This window comes from Bos taurus, chromosome 23, assembly GCF_002263795.3.
Source record: "Bos taurus isolate L1 Dominette 01449 registration number 42190680 breed Hereford chromosome 23, ARS-UCD2.0, whole genome shotgun sequence".
Classification (NCBI taxonomy): domain Eukaryota; kingdom Metazoa; phylum Chordata; class Mammalia; order Artiodactyla; family Bovidae; genus Bos; species Bos taurus.
The window spans coordinates 4,874,240-4,895,904 of record NC_037350.1 but is presented as its reverse complement, the minus strand read 5'-3'; the positions used below and the strand labels follow the sequence as shown (position 1 = coordinate 4,895,904).

Genomic DNA, 21,665 nt, shown 5'->3' with positions numbered 1-21,665 from the left:
GGAAAAGAAGTTTTAAAAAGGCAGTAAACCAAAAAATACCTAACTACAGTGTAATCTAGTTCTACTTGCTCTCCAAATAACCTTGATTGAATTCCAACCCTTTTCTAATCTCCTCACTCCAAATTGGGTCCACTTGTTTTCTCATTGATGATTGATCTTTCTTGCCACTCTGAACATTGCTCACCTCAATCAAGGGAAGGACAACCAGCATGGAAGCCCAGGGACAGCATTCAGCCTTCTCTTACAAACACTATGCATTTTAAATTATGAAGATGATATGGCATCTTTATCATACCTCTATAATTATAAAAATAGAATAATAGCTAATGTGTTAGAAAAAACTTCTTTCTTAAGTAACAATGAGTTTATTATACATTTCACAGACACGGATCTGGGTGTAGAGCCTGTCTGAGCGAGATGCTTTCCTGCTTCTTAAAAGAAGGCAAAAACAAAATCAGGTTTCTTTTCTCCTCTCCTTCACCAAATATAGTTGCTTTGGATTCACACAGAGAAGGCCCAGAAGTCAGCCGAATGGGTGGTACGACGAACCTGCACCCCAGTGCGGTTTTACAGTTTACACATGCTATTCAATTTCCATACAATATATTCTTTGAAGAAAAAGCATGGTTCTTAAAAAAGTCAAAAATTTGGAAACCACATTAAATGATTACTTTCCAAATGCTACTATGAGCTTATACCGATCTATCCACTTACAGTATGCTGAGATCCAAACCACACAGCTGCATTCGGGTAATTTGGCATTGATGAAATGAGTAACGGTGTCAGATATGATGCTGGTCCCCATGACCTCAAGGCATCATGCCCCACAGGCTAGATACACCCTCAGGATTCAGATGATATTATCGAGGTAGTTATAGCAATAACTATAAAATGATGGCCCTGATCACATAAGGTGCAAATAAGATACTCTATGTATATTTATTCAGTTCAGTTCAGTCGCTCAGTCGTGTCCGACTCTTTGCGACCCCATGAATCACAGCACCCCAGGCCTCCCTGTCCATCACAAACTCCCAGAGTTCACTCAGACTCATGTCCATTGAGTTGGTGATGCCATCCAGCCATCTCATCCTCTGTCGTCCCCTTCTCCTCCTGCCCCCAATCCCGCCCAGCATCAGAGTCTTTTCCAATTAGTCAACTCTTCGCATGAGGTGGCCAAAGTATTGGAGTTTCCGCTTTAGCATCAGTCCTTCCAATGAACACCCAGGACTGATCTCCTTTAGAATGGACTGCTTGGATCTATATTATTACATGAGGTAAAACAATGTTAAAATAGTTCTTAAAGAGCTCAATTTGTGGGATTTGATAATTACCCTCGTGCTGGAATATTCATGTGTCTTGCAGACTTAACTACCTCCTCAAACTTCTTCATACTTTCTTCAATAGAACAGTTAATGTTCTTCTTGCTAAAGGATTCAGAGGCAGCACCAAAAACAGATACCTCGGTTGCTCCTGCAGCAACCTGAAAAATATAATTTAAAGGCAAAAGCTAATCAGTTTCAAAAACATAAGTGAGAGCAGTAGAAGCAATATTAATTACTCTATAAAGAAACACTTGTATTCTTTAGCATTCTGCTTAGAATTTAAAATTACATTTCTCTCTACTTGCTATATACTCTCTTTTGAAATGTAAAAATATTTTATAACAGGATAATTCCACAAACTACAACACTCATAAATCACATAATATACAATGGTGGTATTCCAATTTAATTTCACCTTTCCTGAAAGTTATCCTCAGAAGTATTTTAACCCAAATTGTGGAAAATACCAGCATCCCAATAAAACCTCTCAACATCTATGGAAAACATTACTTTTAGACCATATATTTTTAAATAGAGGATAGTAAATGCTCTCTGGGTTTCTTCTTTCCTTATAACCCATCAGAAAAACATTTTTCCAAATTATCACCTGGATTTTGCCCCCAATTTTCTCCCTATCTCTCAAGCTCCCTTCCATTGTTTCATACTTTGACTATGACAACTAAACCCTTGTGTGTCTAATTCCTTAACCCTCTTGCCAGTTTTCATTTGTTTTTGTTTTTTAGTAAATGTAGGTGTCTTTTTTACTTTTTATTCTTATTCATTTATTTATTTTGGCTGTGCTGCATAGCATGAGGGATCCTGGTTTCCCTTCCAGGGATCGAACCCATGGCCCCTGCAATGGAAGCATGGAGTCCTAAGCACTGGACTGCCAAGAAAGTCCCCTCCCCTCTAGCCAATCTTTAAATCCAAAATGTTGACCTAATCAGTTCTCCTTTTTGCCCACTTTTCCATCTTTCTTCCTTCCTCCAGTCTTCCCAGAGACTTGTTGTCAAATGTCAAGCCTCCTACATTTCCAGACGGATTCTTAAGTCTTTCTATCAATATATCTACAGCACCATGCCTAGAGTGCCCTTCCTCACCAATACCCTAACACCTTAAGAAAACAAAAATTCTGTCATCTTTCCTCCAACACTGAAAAAAACATTGGCTTCCACTCCTCTATCCACAAAACATTTTTAACCTTTAAAATAAAAGTCTATGGATTATCAGCGATGTCCTACTCTATAACACAGAGAACTATATTCAATATCCAATGATAAACCATAATAGAAAAGAGTATTTTAAAAGAATGTGTATATATTTATAATGGAATCATTTTCATGTACATCATAAATGAATACATCATCATATTTCAACTATATTTCATTAAAAGTTTTTATATAAATTAAAATAAAATTCTATTTATTGAACACCTACTCTGATCCCATGTTGCTGTTTGTACTTTGCACACCTTATTTCTAATCTACAAACAATCTTCTAAACTAAGCATGTACTATACCAATTTATAGATGCAAAAACTATGGTTCAAAGAGGATAAATCTCTAGTAGGAGATCCCAAGCTCAGTAGAAGTTCTGGGGCCATGTTTTGGACATGAGTTTGCATACCTCCCAGGTCAAGATTGCTTCTATTCCTTTCTAAGCTATCCTGAAGGTGTCCTTTCATATATTTCTCAGGGTAGGTACATGTCCTACTCTGTTAGGACCAGATCACAGAATATTTACAATTTCTTAAAAGATTTCTGTCTTTATTTACAATGTAATCAAAAATTGTATTAATTGTTTAAGAGAAAAGTGGTTTCACAAGATACACTAACAGGTCATACCCCAACTAGGACCCAGAACTTCAACTTCATGCAACACAGTCACAAATACAAAAGTGAAAAATATCCATTAAAATCAGAAATAGCTGCTGCTTAGCTTTTACAATACAGCCATGTAAGCATATCACCTCAAGCCTTTACTTAAAGCTGCACTGATTCTTCTAGTGTGAAAGTGAAAGTTGCTCAGTCATGTCTGACTTTGAGACCCCATGGACTGTCCATGGAATTCTCCAGGCCAGAATACTGGAGTGGGTAGCCTTTCCCTTCTCCAGGGGATCTTCCCAACCAGAACCCAGGTCTCCTGCATTGTAGGCGGATTCTTTACCAACTGAGCCACAAGGGAAGCCCAAGAACACTGGAGTGGGTAGCCTATCTCTTCTCCAGGGGATCTTCCTGACCCAGGAATCGAACCGGGGTCTCCTGCATTGCAGGTGGATATGTATATTCACAAAAGCTTTTTGGCATATAAATTCCCAAGTCACCTTGGATTCAGAGAAACAAGTGAGAAGACAATAAAGAAAGCTGTTGGTTCCAATGGCAGTGCTTAGCTTCGTGAAGAGGATGGGAACAACAGCAAGGCCAAAAGAGGTGACAATTACAATTGTCTGCTACAGTTACATTAATAATTACAACACTGTGTTGAGAAATGTTCATTTTGTACTCCTTGTTTAAGAGGGAAGCACAAAATATACTTTCAAAAGAATCTCATTGAAATGGACAATTGTATTTCTGTGTTTTAATTCTTGGATGTTAAAGTGAAAGAGCCATTTGTGTGGAGCATCTGAGTCCCAACAATGCCACAAAGTCACTGATCGCCAAGTACCCACATGAGTATAATAGCAATAGTGTTTATGCAGGATATCAAGGGAGTCATGTATCACACCATTTAACTTTGTAAAAATCTTTACAATAAAAAGCATATCAATTTTAGGGAAAATTAGTAGCACACTTACAGCACGGTGAAAACCCTGAAGATTAGGAGTAAGGACAGGATATCGAATTCCTGGATATTGATGAATGCCCTTCATCACTTCAGTGTGATCTGCCATCTTGAATACATAATAAGTTATATGGAGACATGAGAATTGGAATATTCTATCGAGCATGTTCTTAGTTTTCAGGAAGCTTATAAATATACAGGAAATTATATTCTATCAATTCATGTTTGAAATAGCAAAACCATGTCAATATAGCTAATGATAAGTAGTTCTCAATGTCATAAATATATAATAACTAGATCTGGATTTTATGTATTATATAACAGGATCTGGTTAAGTGACTGATTACTTAGGAATTACTTAACTTGGTTGGTTAACTTAATTACTTAAACATTACTCAGGAATTCTGAACTCTCGTGTTTTCAATGGACTAATCTTTATTCTCTTCCTTTCATTTTATGGCCAAGCCTCCAATACCCCTGAGAGTAGGGAGAGTTTGAATGGCAAAGACTGTGCATTTATCTTCCACATGGAAATTTTATGTCCAGATAATTTTCAACATGTGAAATTTTACAATGTTTAGTAAAGTGTAAATTACACATGTCCAAAGAATTTAACGAGGCTGAGATCCTAGTATACTATTGGTTTTAGCTACTAAAAATCATAATGCTTTACATAGTTCTATCCTTGAGTTACTATTTGTTCTCATAATGTGAACAAATATTAACAAATACGATGGAGCACACAACAGGAAGCTCATCCTATCAAGACTATTTTCTATGAATCTATTTAAGAAAAATCAACTTTGAATTAAAATGTCAAACTTGCCAGTTCATCACAAAGTCTGTAATTTAGCCTCCTAGAGCAATAACTGATGGTCAAACTCCATAATCATCTTATAGAGAAATTACTGTTGATGTAATCACAAGTTCTGCATATTGAAGAATAACAAATTATGGCATGAACAATAAATAAAAGGAATAATGTATAAACAGCAAAAGTACATGGAATGAGCATGGAGAAAGCTGTAAAAACATGTGCTAAACCAGAAGTTGTATCTTTGCTGTGGTAATGGGTGAGGGAAGACTTGTTTTTTTCTCTATATACCTTGGCGTATTAAAATAAGCATGCACTGTTTTTAATTTAAAAGCAAATAAAATAGAATTAAAGTATAAATGCTTTAATTCACACAACTATACATTTTTAAAAAGGTGTAATTTTACAATAGTGTAAAGGTGTAATTTTACAAGGTGTAAAAGGTGAAATTTTACAATATTTACTCTTATTAGTCCATTGGTCTTATTGACTCTCAGCTAAATGCCAGTAGAATGCAAATACTTTCAATGACTATAATTTGGAATCATTAAATGAAGTTTTAAATATATTCAAAATTTTAAATTCAATATTTAAGCTGTAAAAAAGCATTTCCCACTGCCTGCCATCATGCCTAGTTGATATTTAAGCTTTCATTTTCATTCAATCCAAACACATTTAATTCTGTGTAAAATGTGATCCTTGGTCACTTATTTCTTAGAGATCATAGCTACCATTCCCTGCCCCACAGCTTCATATGTTCAAAGACCATCCACCACAGACATTTACAATGTATATTTAACTTATATGCAGAGTACATCATGAGAAACGCTGGGCTGGAAGAAGCACAAGCTGGAATCAAGATTGCCGGGAGAAATATCAATAACCTCAGATATGCAGACGACACCACCCTATGGCAGAAAGTGAAGAGGAACTCAAAAGCCTCTTGATGAAAGTGAAAGTGGAGAGTGAAAAAGTTGGCTTAAAGCTCAACATTCAGAAAACGAAGATCATGGCATCTGTCCCATCACTTCATGGGAAATCGATGGGGAAACAGTGGAAACAGCGTCAGACTTTATTTTGGGGGGCTCCAAAATCACTGCAGATGGTGACTGCAGCCATGAAATTAAAAGACGCTTACTCCTTGGAAGGAAAGTTATGACAAACCTAGATAGCATATTCAAAAGCAGAGACATTACTTTGCCAACAAAGGTCTGTCTAGTCAAGGCTATGGTTTTTCCTGTGGTCATGTATGGATGTGAGAGTTGGACTGTGAAGAAGGCTGAGCGCCGAAGAATTGATGCTTTTGAACTGTGGTGTTGGAGAAGACTCTTGAGAGTCCCTTGGACTGCAAGGAGATCCAACCAGTCCATTCTGAAGGAGATCAGCCCTGGGATTTCTTTAGAAGGACTGATGCTAAAGCTGAAACTCCAGTACTTTGGTCACCCCATGTGAAGAGTTGACTCATTGGCAAAGACTCTGATGCTGGGAGGGATTGGGGGCAGGAGGAGAAGGGGACGACAGAGGATGAGATGGCTGGATGGCATCACTGACGCGATGGACGTGAGTCTGAGTGAACTCCGGGAGTTGATGATGGACAGGGAGGCCTGGCGTGCTGCGATTCATGAGGTTGCAGAGTCGGACATGACTGAGTGACTGAACTGAAAACCAAGGCTTATTTTATTTTAAGCCTATCTCACTTTAACCCAAAGGTTTACTGAACATCAACTATGTCCAAAGCCCCATGCTAGGTCATGTGGGAAATATACATACAGGAAAGTAAAGTCCTTGCACTGAGTAATTTGCAGTATAGTTGGGGAGATCAAGAAATGCACTAGGAAAAGTGCACATTTCAAAGAAATACAGTAAGTCCCCTACATACAAATCTTCAAGTTGAGAACTTACAAAGATGTGAATGTGCATTTGGTTCCAAAGAGAAATCAGAACCCATGACATCAACATCAAGCATGAGTGAAGCTGCAGCTTGCCCCCATCTCCTGTGGCTGACCATCCTCAGCTCTGCCATTCCCCACCTCTCTGAACTTCAGTTGCCCTTGTATGCCAGCTGTTGCACTGTATTACTCTTCTTTTCAAGGTAAGATTAAAAATGCTTTATTTTTTGTGTTTGTTTTTTAGGGTATTATTTATGTGAAAAATATAAACCTATTAAAGTACAATACTATATAGGTGATGGTGTTAGGTGGGCACCTAGGCTAACTTCATTGGACTTATGAACAAACTGGGCTTAAGAACATGCTCTTGGAACATAACTTGTTTGTATGTAGGGGACTCACTGTACACTGGTTGTGAAAAGAGCACAGTTTATAAGAGTTCAGAATGGGGAAAGATTGGTAGGGCCTATAATAGTCTAAAAGAGTATATGGGACATGAACTGCAGCCCCTGCTATGACATATTATAATTTTTCCTAAATGGCCACAGCAGTATTTCTAAACCCACATGTTCTTCTAGAACCCCACCGATCCCCATCAAGAAATGGATGCTATTACCCTCCACTGGAACCCAGGCAGGCTTGTGATTGCTTCAACCAATAGAACACAGCAGAAATCATGCCATGTGACTTCTGAGGCTAGCTTAGGAACAAGGACACAGCCTCCACAGGGCTTTCTCCTTGGAAAGTCCGCAGATCTGCATGAGAAAAACCAGCTTCTGCAGGGCAGTCACAGGGAGAGGTCACATGAGAGACCCACATATAGAGGAAGTGAGCCCCTCGCCAACATCAACACTACCCCTAAACCCGAAACTTGTGGTCAAAGGAGCTCCAGATGATTCAGCCCAAGGCCCCAGACATTGTAGACCATAGACAATTTTGTTCCTGTAACCTGTTCAAATTCCAAAGTTAAGATTTGATGAGCATGGCAAATGTTAACTGACACCACTCAATCCACAGATAATTCATGACAAAGCCATAAAGGCAGAAACACTGAGAAATCAATAGGGTGGGAAGAGGGGGAAAGATGGCTGTAGGGTGCAACAGCCGGAATACACTATCTGGCTGGAAAAAAATTATCAGTAAACAATCAGAGAATAGGTTATAAATTAAGACAGGGGGCCACACATGGTGATGTATCTTGAGTTAAGCTCATGTGATTCTGAAACTTCAGGATTTATTGTGAAGACACTAGAAAGCCATGAAGAGTGGGTACTGAATCAGCAGAGAAAGACTGGGAGAGATGCAGCGCTTTAGAAAGATTCTCCTGGAGAGGTGCAAAGGGCAATCGGAAGAAAAGAGAGGCCGTTTCCAAGTGAGGAGAATGCAGCTGTGACAAGCTTCACTACAGAGAAATGGCACTGGGAAGGGGACCCCAGAGAGAAACCAGTAAGCACCCAGAGGCTGGTGGTATAAAGGAGGTGACTTACTTTAAAATGTAATCTTCCCTCTTTTATAGCTTCTTTTTAAAACAGTTAAGATCTGAGCATATTTCAACACACAGTTCTTGACTATATACTCATGAATGTAGCCTTTGTGTCTGGGGCTAGAGTGTGAGCTCTATGCCTCTCTCCCTGTCTCTGTCTCTCCACGTGTCTCTCTCACACATACATGCAAACATGCACTCACAAATCATCACACAAAGTTCTGAGCACTGATTCCTAATTTCAAGCACAAAGAAAAGTTACTGCTAGTTTTAGGACACCATAGTGAATGCTAATTGATATTATTAATACTTATGTCTAACTTGATGTCATATGTTTTAAACATGTATGACATATTTATATTAATGTGATAACAGGAATCAATAAAAAGTGCTTCTCTAACCAACACAGAGTTAGAGAATAAAGTATGCAACTCATCACAGGATGAAGGGGACAAGACAAATGTTAACCTTCAAGAAATTTAGGTCATATTAACATGTAAGTGATTAATTCACTCTACATGTAATTTAACAAAGATCTTGAATCTTTATGTAGAAAATTATGTAAGAAAACAATGACTTAATAGATATTTCAATTTGTAGAACTGGAAAATAAGCAGAGATGACAGTAACCAAATTCAGAATGTAAACCAAATTTTAGGTCATGAAAGCTAAACTTTGATAATCATTGAAGATACCTTAATGAAATTATGATAAATTAAAATTTATTAATTAGAGTTTAATTAATTAGAATCCAACAAATCAGAACATTTTCCTTTATAAAAATAGCCACAATATGATGAGGTCATTTAAGACATAATAGTATTCTCTCTAAATTTGGTCAATAAAGACAATTGTGTAAAGAGCTTTAGGAAATTGTGATACGATATAATTTTATTACAATGAATAAACTAGAGCAGGTTTCAATTAAAGGCAGATAATCCTTGCATTACTTTATTTTTTTACTCTTAGGGAGTTTATGTTATACTTCAGTCTTGATGTTATTTTAATGTCTAAAGTTTAACTGTTATTTAAACAATAATAGAACTATATCTTTACAGTACTATTTTGACATTTTAACAAAACCTTTCTACGTCTGGTTTGAATTAGCATAGTTTTAAGATTTTGCTGTGACTTTTCATTTACGATCCTAAGAATTCCCATCATTTGGTTAGTAACAGGATTGGCCATTATCTGGCCATTGTGTGGGAATCTCCATATCTCTCTAGCCAACCATACAGGGTATATCATGGTGAATTAATTTCACTGGTATTCAAATTTTGATAAGGATTCAGCCACAATATTTGTGCAACAGTTTGCAAGCATCTTAAAGATATGCAAAGGGTCACATAATTAGAATGCAATAGACATACAGAGATTTTATTTTACTTGCTACTAACTCTATCATAAGAATCTGTGGCTGCACGGGCACAGGAAGGCCTAGAGGAGCTATCCCACGTTGAAGGTCAGGAAGGGCGGTGTGAGGAAATACCCGTCGTCCAAGGTAAGAGAAACCCAAGTAAGACGGTAGGTGTTGCAAGAGGGCATCAGAGGGCAGACACACTGAAACCATACTCACAGAAAACTAGTCAATCTAATCACACTAGAACCACAGCCTTGTCTAATTCAATGAAACTAAGCCATGCCCATGGGGCAACCCAAGACGGGCAGGTCATGGTGGAGAGAACTGACAGAATGTGGTCTACTGGAGAAGGGAATGGCAAACCACTTCAGTATTCTTGCCTTGAGAATCCCATGAAAAGGCAAAATGATAGGATACTGAAAGAGAAACTCCCGACGTCAGTAGGTGCCCAATATGCTACTGGAGATCAGTGGAGAAATAACTCCAGAAAGAATGAAGGATGGAGCCAAAGCAAAAACAATACCCAACTGTGGATGTGACTGGTAATAGAAGCAAGGTCTGATGCTGTAAAGAGCAATATTGCATAGGAACCTGGAATGTCAGGTCCATGAATCAAGGCAAATTGGAAGTGGTCAAACAAGAGATGGGAAGAGTGAATGTCGACATTCTAGGAATCAGCAAACTGAAATGGACTGGAAAGGGTGAATTTAACTCAGATGACCATTATATCTACTACTGCGGGCAGGAATCCCCCAGAAGAAATGGAGTGGCCATCATGGTCAACAAAAGAGTCTGAAATGCAATACTTGGATGCAATCTCAAAAATGACAGAATGATCTCTGTTCGTTTCCAAGGCAAGCCATTCAATATCACAGTAATCCAAGCCTATGCCCCAACCAGTAATGTTGAAGAAGCTGAAGTTGAACGGTTCTATGAAGACCTATAAGACCTTTTAGAACTAACACCCAAAAAAGATGTCCTTTTCATTATAGGGGACTGGAATGCAAAAGTAGGAAGTCAAGAAACACCTGGAGTAACAGGCAAATTTGGCCTCTGAATACGGAATGAAGCAGGGAAAAGATTAATAGAGTCTTGCCAAGAAAATGCACTGGTCATAACAAACACCCTCTTCCAACAACACAAGAGAAGACTCTATACATGGACATCACCAGATGGTCAACACTGAAATCAGATTGATTATATTCTTTGCAGTGAAAGATGGAGAAGCTCTATACAGTCAGCAAAAACAAGATCAGGAGCTGACTGTGGCTCAGACCATGAACTCCTTATTGCCAAATTCAGACTTAAATTGAAGAAAGTAGGGAAAACCACTAGACCATTCAGGTATGACCTAAATCAAATCCCTTATGATTGTACAGTGGAAGTGAGAAATAGATTTAAGGGCCTAGATCTGATAGATCTGATAGAGTGCCTGATGAACTATGGACTGAGGTTCGTGACATTGTACAGGAGACAGGGATCAAGACCATTCCCATGGAAAAGAAATGCAAAAAAGCAAAATGGCTGTCTGAGAAGGCCTTACAAATAGCTGTGAAAAGAAGAGAAGTGAAAAGCAAAGGAGAAAAAGGAAAGATATAAACATCTGAATGCAGAGTTCCAAAGAATAGCAAGAAGAGATAAGAAAGCCTTCTTCAGCAATCAATGCAAACAAATAGAGGAAAACAACAGAATGAGAAAGACTAGAGATCTCTTCAAGAAAATCAAGATACCAAAGGAACATTTCATGCAAAGATGGGCTCGATAAAGGACAGAAATGGTATGGACCTAACAGAAGCAGAAGATATTAAGAAGAGATGGCAATAATACACAGAAGAACTGTACAAAAAAGATCTTCACAACCCAGATAATCACGATGGTGTGATCACTGACCTAGAGCCAGACATCCTGGAATGTGAAGTCAAGTGGGCCTTAGAAAGCATCACTACGAACAAAGCTAGTGGAGGTGATGGAATTCCAGTTGAGCTATTCCAAATCCTGAAAGATGATGCTGTGAAAGTGCTGCACTCAATATGCCAGCAAATTTGGAAAACTCAGCAGTGGCCACAGGACTAGAAAAGGTCAGTTTTCATTCCAATCCCAAAGAAAGGCAACGCCAAAGAATGCTCAAACTACTGCACAATTGCACTCATCTCACACACTAGTAAAGTAATGCTCAACATTCTCCAAGCCAGGCTTCAGCAATATCTGAAGCATTAACTTCCTGATGTTCAAGCTGGTTTTAGACAAGGCAGAGGAACCAGAGTGCAAATTGCCAACATCTGCTGGATCATGGCAAAAGCAAGAGAGTTCCAGAAAAGCATCTATTTCTGCTTTATTGACTATGCCAAAGCCTTTGACTGTGTGGATCACAATAAACTGTGGAAAATTCTTCAAGAGATGGGAATACCAGACCACGTGATCTGCCTCTTGAGAAATTTGTATGCAGGTCAGGAAGCAACAGTTAGAACTGGACATGGAACAACAGACTGGTTCCAAATAGGAAAAGAAGTTCGTCAAGGCTGTAAATTGTCACCCTGTTTATTTAACTTATATGCAGAGTACATCATGAGAAACGCTGGACTGGAAGAAACACAAGCTGGAATCAAGATTGCTGGGAGAAATATCAGTAACCTCAGATATGCAGATGACACCACCCTTATGGCAGAAAGTGAAGAAGAACTCAAAAGCCTCTTGATGAAAGTGAAAGTGGAGAGTGAAAAAGTTGGCTTAAAGCTCAACATTCAGAAAACGAAGATCATGGCATCTGTCCCATCACTTCATGGGAAATAGATGGGGAAACAGTAGAAACAGTGTTAGACTTCATTTTCCTTGGCTCAAAAATCACTACAGATGGTGACTGCAGCCATGAAATTAAAAGACGCTTACTCCTTGGAAGGAAAGTTATGACAAACCTAGATAGCATATTCAAAAGCAGAGACATTATTTTGCCAACAAAGGTCCATCTAGTCAAGGCCATGGTTTTTCCTGTGGTCATGTATGGATGTGAGAGTTGGACTGTGAAGAAGGCTGAGCACCAAAGAATTGATGCTTTTGAACTGTGGTGTTGGAGAAGACTCTTGAGAGTCCCTTGAACTGCAAGGAGATCCAACCAGTCCATTGTGAAGGAGATCAGCCCTGGGATTTCTTTGGAAGGAATGATGCTAAAGCTGAAACTCCAATACTTTGGCCACCTCGTGCGAAGAGTTGACTCATTGGAAAAGACTCTGATGCTGGGAGGGATTGGGGGCAGGAGAAGAAGGGGACGACAGAGGATGAGATGGCCGGATGGCATCACTGACGCAATGGACGTGAGTCTGAGTGAACTCCGGGAGTTGATGGACAGGGAGGCCTGGCGTGCTGCGATTCATGGGGTCGCAAAGAGTCGGACACGACTGAGTGACTGATCTGATCTGATCTGAACTCTATCATGGGGTGATTATATCTGGACACTCCTTGTGTGCGTGCTCAATCACTCAGTTGTGTCCGACTCTTTACAATTCTTCGGACTGTAGCCATGGGGATGGTCTTGATCCCTGTCTCCTGGACAATGTCACAAAACTCCTTCCATAGTTCATCAGGCACTCTGTCTATCAATCTAGTCCCTTAAATCTATTTCTCACTTCCAGTGTATAATCATAAGGGATTTGATTTATGTCATACCTGAATGGTGTAGTGGTTTTCCCTACTTTCTTCAATTTAAATCTGAATTTGGCAATACGGAGTTCATGATCTGAGCCACAGTCAGCTCCTAGTCTTGTTTTTGCTGACTGCATAGAGCTTTTCCATCTTTGGCTGCAAAGAATATAATCAATCTGATTTCGGTGTTGATCATCTGGTGATGTCCATGTGTAGAGTCTTCTCTTGTGTTGTTGGAAGAGGGTGTTTCCTATGACCAGTGTGTTCTCTATTAGCTTTTGCCCTACTTCATTCCATACTCCAAGGCCAAATTTGTCTGTTATTCCAGGTGTTTCTTGACTTCCTACTTTTGAATTCCAGTCCCCTATAATGAAAAGGACATCTTTTTTTGGTGTTAGTTCTAAAAGGTCTTGTAGGTCTTCACGCTGCTGCTGCTGCTAAGTCGCTTCAGTCGTGTTCGACTCTGTGCGACCCCATAGACAGAAGCCCACCAGGCTCTGCCATCCCTGGGATTCTCCAGGCAAGAACACTGGAGTGGGTTGCCATTTCCTTCTCCAATGCATGAAAGTGAAAAGTGAAAGTGAAGTCGCTGAGTCATGTCTGACTCTTAGCGACCCCATGGACTGCAGCCTACCAGGCTCCTCCGTCCATGGGATTTTCCAGGCAAGAGTACTGGAGTGGGGTGCCATTGCCTTCTCATAGAACCATTCAACTTCAGCTTCTTCAGCATTACTGGTTGGGGAAAGGCTTGGATCACTGTGATACTGAATGGTTTGCCTTGGAAACAAACAGAGATCATTCTGTTGTTTTTGAGATTGCATCCAAGTACTGCATTCCAGACTCATTTGTTGACCATGATGGTTACTCCATTTCTTCTAAGGGATTCCTGCCCACAGTAGTAGATATAATGGTCGTCTGAGTTAAATTCACCCATTCCAGTACATTTCAGTTATCTGATTCCTAGAATGTCGATGTTCACTCTTGTCATCTTCTGTTTGACCACTTCCAATTTGCCTTGATTCATGGACCTAACATTCCAGGTTCCTATGCAATATTGCTCTTTACAGCAATGATCCTTGCTTCTATCACCAGTCACATCCACAATTGGGTATTGTTTTTGCTTTGGCTCCATCCCTTCATTCTTTCTGGAGTTATTTCTCCACTGATCTCCGTAGCATATTGGGGACCTACCGACCTGAGGAGTTCCTCATTTTGCATTTTCATACTGTTCATGGGGTTCTCAAGGCAAGAATACAAAATTGGTTTGCCATTCTCTTCTCCAGTGAACCACATTCTGTCAGAAATGCAAAACAGCAAAATGGCTGTCTGAGAAGGCCTTACAAATAGCTGTGAAAAGAAGAGAAATGAAAAGCAAAGGAGAAAAGGAAAGATATAAGCATCTGAATACAGAGTTCCAAAGAATAGCAAGGAGAGATAAGAAAGACTTCCTCAGAGATCAATGCAATGAAATAGAGGAAAACAAGAGAATGGGAAAGACTAGAGATCTCTTCAAGAAAATTAAAGATACCAAGGGAACATTTCATGCAAAGATGGGCTCGATAAAGGACAAAAATGGTATGGACCCAACAGAAGCAGAAAATATTAAGAAGAGGTGGCAATAATACACAGAAGAACTGTACAAAAAAGATCTTCATGACCAAGATAATCACGATGGTGTGATCACTCACCTAGAACCAGACATCCTGGAATGTGAAGTCAAGTGGGCCTTAGAAAGCATCACTACGAACAAAGCTAGTGGAGGTGATGGAATTCCAGGGGAGCTATTTCAAATCCTGAAAGATGATGCTGTGAAAGTGCTGCACTCAATATGCCAGCAAATTTGGAAAACTCAGCAGTAGCCACAGGACTGGAAAAGGTCAGTTTTCATTCCAATCCCAAAGAAAGGTCATGCCAAAGAGTCCTCAAACTACTGCACAATTGCACTCACCTCACATGCTAGTAAAGTAATGCTCAAAATTCTCCAAGCCAGGCTTCAGCAATACGTGAACTGTGAACTTCCTGATGTTCAAGCTGGTTTTAGAAAAGGCAGAGGAACCAGAGATCAAATTGCGAACATCTGCTGGATCATCAAAAAAAGCAAGAGAGTTCCAGAAAAACATCTATTTCTGCCTTATTGACTATGCCAAAGCCTTTGACTGTGTGGATCACAATAAACTGTGGAAAATTCTGAAAGTGATGGGAATACCAGACCACCTGACCTGCCTCTTGAGAAACCTATATGCAGGTCAGGAAGCAACAGTTAGAACTGGACATGGAACAACAGACTGGTTCCAAATAGGAAAAGGAGTACGTCAAGGCTATATATTGTCACCCTGCTTATTTAACTTATATGCAGGGTACATCATGAGAAATGCTGGACTAGAAGAAGCACAAGCTGGAATCAAGATTGCTGGGAGAAAGGTCAATAACCTCAGACATGCAGATGACACCACCCTTATGGCAGAAAGTGAAGAGAAACTAAAGAGACTCTTGATGAAAGTGAAAGTGGAGAGTGAAAAAGTTGGCTTAAAGCTCAACATTCAGAAAATGAAGATCATGGCATCTGGTCCCATCACTTCATGAGAAATAGATGGGGAAACAGTGGAAACTGTGTCAGACTTTATTTTGGGGGGGCTCTAAAATCACTGCAGATGGTGACTGTAGCCATGAAATTAAAAGACGCTTACTCCTTGGAGGGAAAATTATGACCGACCTAGATAGCATATTCAAAAGCAGAGACATTACTTTGCCAACAAAGGTCCGTCTAGTCAAGGCTGTGGTTTTTCCAGTGGTCATGTATGGATGTGAGAGTTGGACTGTGAAGAACCCGAGGAATTGATGCTTTTGAACTGTGGTGTTGGAGAAAACTCTTGAGAGTCCCTTGGACTGCAAGGACATCCAACTAGTCCATTCTAAAGGAGATCAGTCCTGGGTGTTCATTGCAAGGACTGATGCTAAAGCTGAAACTCCAGTACTTTGGCCACCTCATGCAAAGAGTTGACTCACTGGAAAAGACCCTGATGCTGGGCGGGATTGGGGGCAAGAGGAGAAGGGGACGACAGAGGATGAGATCACCAACTTGATGGACATGAGTTTGAGTAGACTCTGGGAGTTGGTGATGGACAGGGAGGCCTAGCGTGCTGTGATTCTTGGGGTCACAAAGAGCCTGACATGACTGAGCGACTGAACTGAACTGGCCTGTAGCCAACCCGGCTCCTCTGTCTCTTCAACTTTCTAGGCAAGAATTCTAGAGTGGGTTGCCATTTTCTCCTTGAGGGGTCTTCCTAACCCAGGTATCAGGTTGCACCTCCTGTGTCTCCTGCACTGGCAGGCAGAATCTTTACCACTGAGCCACGTCAGAAACCCTTCAGATACTCCACATTACACATTTTTAGACATCTTGCTAATATTTTGTTGTTATCTGCATACAATAATCTCTCCTAAATACTTATACCTTGAATGTGTTCTCCAGACAACAGCAACGGTAAAAGTATAGTTTGAGCATTAAGTGCTCGTTCAAATTTCCTGAGAGTATTGGAATTTCAAGATAATGCATATGAGTATACATTTTGCAAATAAACTATAAAATTTGTCATTGGGGAATACAAAATTTAATTTTAAAATATCATGAAATCTTTAAAATGAGCTGTTAAAATGCCTCCCAATTTTTGAATATTAACATTTCAAAAGGTTATACACTTACAATATATTTAATATTATAGCATTAAAAATGAAGGAGATGCAGACCAAACACATCTTACACATCAGCTAGTAGTGGAAGATATGTGTGTGCGTGTGTGTTTATGTGTGTGTGTGTGTGTGTACATATCAAAAATACAAAATAATACAAATACCATGTGATCTGAAGTTGTATGAAACACATAAAGAAATATTTTTCTTTTCAACCTAGAATAATGACCAATATTTAAGCCAACCCTTATCCAGGCGAAGTGTAAATAACTCAGGGGCCTTTTTTTAAAGGAACAAAATATTTTTTTAAAGGAGAAAAGGCCTTTTTTTTAAAGGAGCAAAATATTTTTTTAAAGGAGAAAAGGCCTTTTTTTAAAGGAGCAAAATCTAATCACTGGTGAACTTTTTATTCTCTTCCTAGAACAAGTACGATTACAAATATATCACACTGTAAAGTTCAATAAGTACCAAAGCAGCATTTACTATAAAATTTTTATGTGATGGTCTCATACAGATTAATGACACATACTTTTACCTTTATTATTTTTAACTCAGTAAGAGGTGAGTCATTAAGGAGACTGCAAACTTCCTGAGTGGAGTTGAGTTGTTTTGCATCTTTAAAATTATTCAGTGCATCAAGGTGGCTCTGGTGAAGATGAGGCAATTGTATTGTGTGATGGAGCTGAATTACTCAGAGTTGAAGTTAGTACTGTTTTTAAATGGCAAATGTGTTTAGAGTAGAATCTAAAATTCATGTAAGAAAAAGGTAAGATACTCCCTCTTTACAGAATTATCTGCAAAATTATATAACTTAGCCATTTTTTGTGCCACTGGATCCTGTAACCTAAATATAAAATTCTGCTTTGTCTCTTCTCCTTTTTGTCCTGGTGGTCTAGGCAATAGGACCAAGTCAAGCATCATCAATGGTGAGCTTTAACCACTTTTCCTGCCTTCCCTCCACTCACTTGCTAACGAGCTCAAATTATTTCCCTCCCCTGCCATCAGATGGGGCTTCCTAGGGGGCACTGTGGTGAGTAATCCACCTGCCAGTGCAGGAGACGCAGGAGACACGGGTCCAATCCCTGGGTCAGGAAGATCCCCTGGAGAAGGAAATGGCAACGGGCTCCAGTATTCTTGCCTGGAAAATTCCATGGACAGAGAAGCCTGGCAGCCTCCAGTCCATGGGGTCGCAAAGAGTCAGACATGACACTCACGCCATCTAACAAGAGGACTGTACCTGATTCCTTGTCATCATGTATGAAGTAAAAGGAGGAAGGTGAGAAGAGGCAGGAAAAAGAAAATAAGATAACCAGGGAAACCTAAGTAATTTAGAAGGTCATGAAGTTGGAGAGGGAAGAGATAGGTCCAGGAGCTATGTTTTGGTGGTAATATTTCATATTGGAGTACAGTTGATTTACAATGTTTTGTTAGATTTACAGAAAAGTGATTCCATTATATACATATGTACATATATATATATGTATACACATATATATATTTATATTCTCTTCCAAATCCTTCTCCCATTTAGGTTATTACAAAATAATGAGTAGATTTCCTTGTGCTATACAGTAGGTCTTTGTTGATTATTTTATATATAGGAGTGTGTGGATGTTAATCCCAAAATCTTAATTTTACTCATGTGTGAACGAGGTACACTTTGTTACTTGAACAAAACTGTGTTCTCCAAGAATATTGGTATAAATACTGTCATATATTTAATATCTATAAAATATATTATATAAAATAAAATAACAACAAATACCCAATAGTTGTCAGTTAGTAACTGGCAACCCACTCCAGTACTCTTGCCTGGGAAATCCCATGGACTGAGGAGCCTGGTAGGCTACAGTCCATGGGGTCGCTAAGAGTCGGATACGACTGAGCAACTTCACTTTCACTTTTACTTTCATGCATTGGAGAAGGAAATGGCAACCCACTCCAGTGTTCTTGCCTGGAGAATCCCAGGGACAGGGGAGCCTGGTGGGCTGCTGTCTATGGGGTCGCACAGAGTCGGACATGACTGAAGCGACTTAGCAGTAGCAGCAGCAGCAGCTAAGCCATATCCGACTCTTTGTGACCCTGTGGACTACACAGTCCAGGCTCCTCTGTCCTCTACTATCTCCTGGAGTTTGCTCAAGTTCATGTCCATTGAGTTGGTGATGCTATCTAACCATCTCTTCCTCTGCTGCCCCCTTCTCCTTTCGCCTTCAATCTTTCCCAGTATCAGGGTCTTTTCCAATGAGTCAGATTTTTTGCATCAGGTGATCCAAGTATTGGAGTTTCAGCTTTAGCATCAGTCCTTTTAATGAGTATTCAGGGTTGATTTCCTCAACGATTGACTAGTTTGATCTCCTTGCAGTCCAAAGGACTCTCAAGAGTCTTCTCCAACACCACAATTCAAAAACATCAATTCTTTAGCACTCAGTCTTCATTATGGTCCAACTTTCACATCTGTACATGACCACTGGAAAAACCATAGCTTTGACTAGACAGACCTTTGTTGGTAAAGTGATGTCTCTGCTTTTTAATGTGCTAAGTTTATCATAGCTTTTCTTCTAAGGAGCAAGTGTCTTTTAATTTCATGGCTGCAGTCACCATCTGCAGTGATTTTGGAACCCAAGAAAATAAAATGTGTCATTGCTTCCATTTTTTCCCCCTTCTATTTGCCATGAAGTGATAGGACCAGATGCTATGATCTTAGTTTTTTGAATGTTGAATTTCAAGCCAGCTTTTTCACTCTCCTCTTTGACCCATATCAATAATAAGAAGTCTTGGTCATTGTTGCAAGAGAAAATAACATTCTTTCTTTCTTTCTTTTAATGTGACTGTGACACATCTTAGTTGCAGCACATGGCATCTAGTTCCCTGAACCAGGGGTTGAACCCAGACCCCTTGCATTAGAAGCATGGAATCTTAACCACTGGACCACCAGGGAAGTCCTAAGACAGGCTTTCTTAATGAGATATCATTCTTTTTTTTTTTTTTTCATCAGGTCAATATACTTCATCCTCCGATATTCATAATACACAACTCAAAAGCTCTTCTTGCTACTGGCTTGTAAAATTCGCATGGTGAATCTGTGTTAAATACAATATTGGCAAAGACAGCCTCAGTCTCTGAGGATAATCCATCACTCCTCAAAAAAAGAAAAAAAAAAAAGAAGAAGACATTCTCAACACCCAGCTTGATTTCCACATCTGTTTTCCACCATAGTTCTCTCTGTGTATATCTATCTATCTATATTCACTCTTACCAAAGTTTGTATAATTTATACTGATATATGTATTTCTCTCCCTGACTAAATTCTTTCTCTATGAAGACTTCACATAAAAGGGACATTTAATAATTGGTTGTTTAATTGAACTGAAATCTCTTCTCCTTGCCCTTTATTCTAGTTTACATTCAATTTGAGTTCAATCCACTTTGAATCATGATTCTTATTCTCCACCAATTCTAAGATTTTATTGTTAGTCAATAATGTTTTAATGATAAAGGCAAATATTTGCTTTATGCCAGTCTATAGGGCAGGTCTCTATGTGTTAAGATGCATGCATTATCTCTTTAAACACTTTTTAACCATCCAATGAGAGGGACTGTTTCTGTCAAAGAAGAAGTAGACAGAGATGGAAAGGATGAGAAAAATCACCCAGTAAGTGCAGGGGATGGGATGGACCCCAAGCATGCTCTCTAATTCCTCCTGGATAAGTACATCCCCCTCATCCTCTAAATATCTTCTCTCTCCTCCTCTTAGCCATTGCAAAGTTTTTCTGCATCATAATGTCGAGAGAAGAGTTCCTAGAAAGATCTTCCCCTCAGGTTGAATGGTTTTAAGAGTATTTGTTTTCGTCTAATCCAGTGTCTCCTAAACTTGATTTATCATCAAAACTATTTGAGGTTCTTCAAGAAAACAAAAAAAAAAGATTTATTGGACTCATCTGCACAGAATCTGTTCTGAATCTGTTCAGTGGAGGACCCAGGAATCTGTTCCTAAAAATTCTCAGAAGATGTTAGTCAGTCAGTCAGTTCAGTCGCTCAGTCGTGTCCAACTCTTTGCGACCCCATGAATCACAGCATGCCACGCCTCCCTGTCCATCACCATCTCCCAGAGTTCACTCAAACTCACGTCCATCGAGTAGGTGATGCCATCCAGCCATCTCATCTGTTGTCCCCTTCTCCTCCTGCCCGCAATCCCTCTCAGCATCAGAGTCTTTTCCAATGAGTCAACTCTTCGCATGAGGTGGCCAAAGTACTGGAGTTTCAGCTTTAGCATCAGTCCTTCCAAAGAAATCCCAGGGCTGATCTCCTTCACAATGGACTGGTTGGATCTCCTTGCAGTCCAAGGGACTCTCAAGAGTCTTCTCCAACACCACAGTTCAAAAGCATCAATTCTTCGGCGCTCAGCTTTCTTCACAGTCCAACTCTCACATCTATACATGACCACTGGAAAAACCACAGCCTTGACTAGACAGACCTTTGTTGGCAAAGTAATGTCTCTGCTTTTGAATATGCTATCTAGGTCGGTCATAACTTTTCTTCCAAGGAGTAAGCGTCTTTTAATTTCATGGCTACAGTCACCATCTGCAGTGATTTTGGAGCCCCAAAAATAAAGTCTGACACTATTTCCACTGTTTCCCCATCTATTTCTCATGAAGTGATGGGACCAGATGCCATGATCTTCATTTTCTGA

The 21,665-nt window shown here is 39.5% G+C and overlaps 1 protein-coding gene across 4 annotated transcripts in view; it reads right to left on the bottom strand.

Annotated features, from left to right (window-relative positions):
* HMGCLL1 (3-hydroxymethyl-3-methylglutaryl-CoA lyase like 1) overlaps window positions 1-21,665 on the bottom strand; it is a 199,707-nt gene that overhangs the window by 93,239 nt on the left and 84,803 nt on the right. For 3 of the 4 annotated variants that reach the window (NM_001191193.1, XM_005223257.5, XM_059880394.1), the window contains 2 exons: window positions 4,117-4,212; window positions 1,332-1,480 (listed from right to left, as the gene is read on the bottom strand). In NM_001191193.1, the coding sequence (NP_001178122.1) occupies window positions 1,332-1,480; window positions 4,117-4,212 (245 nt within the window). The remainder of the gene's footprint in view (window positions 1-1,331; window positions 1,481-4,116; window positions 4,213-21,665) is intronic. The other variant, XM_005223258.4, reaches the window with a different exon arrangement.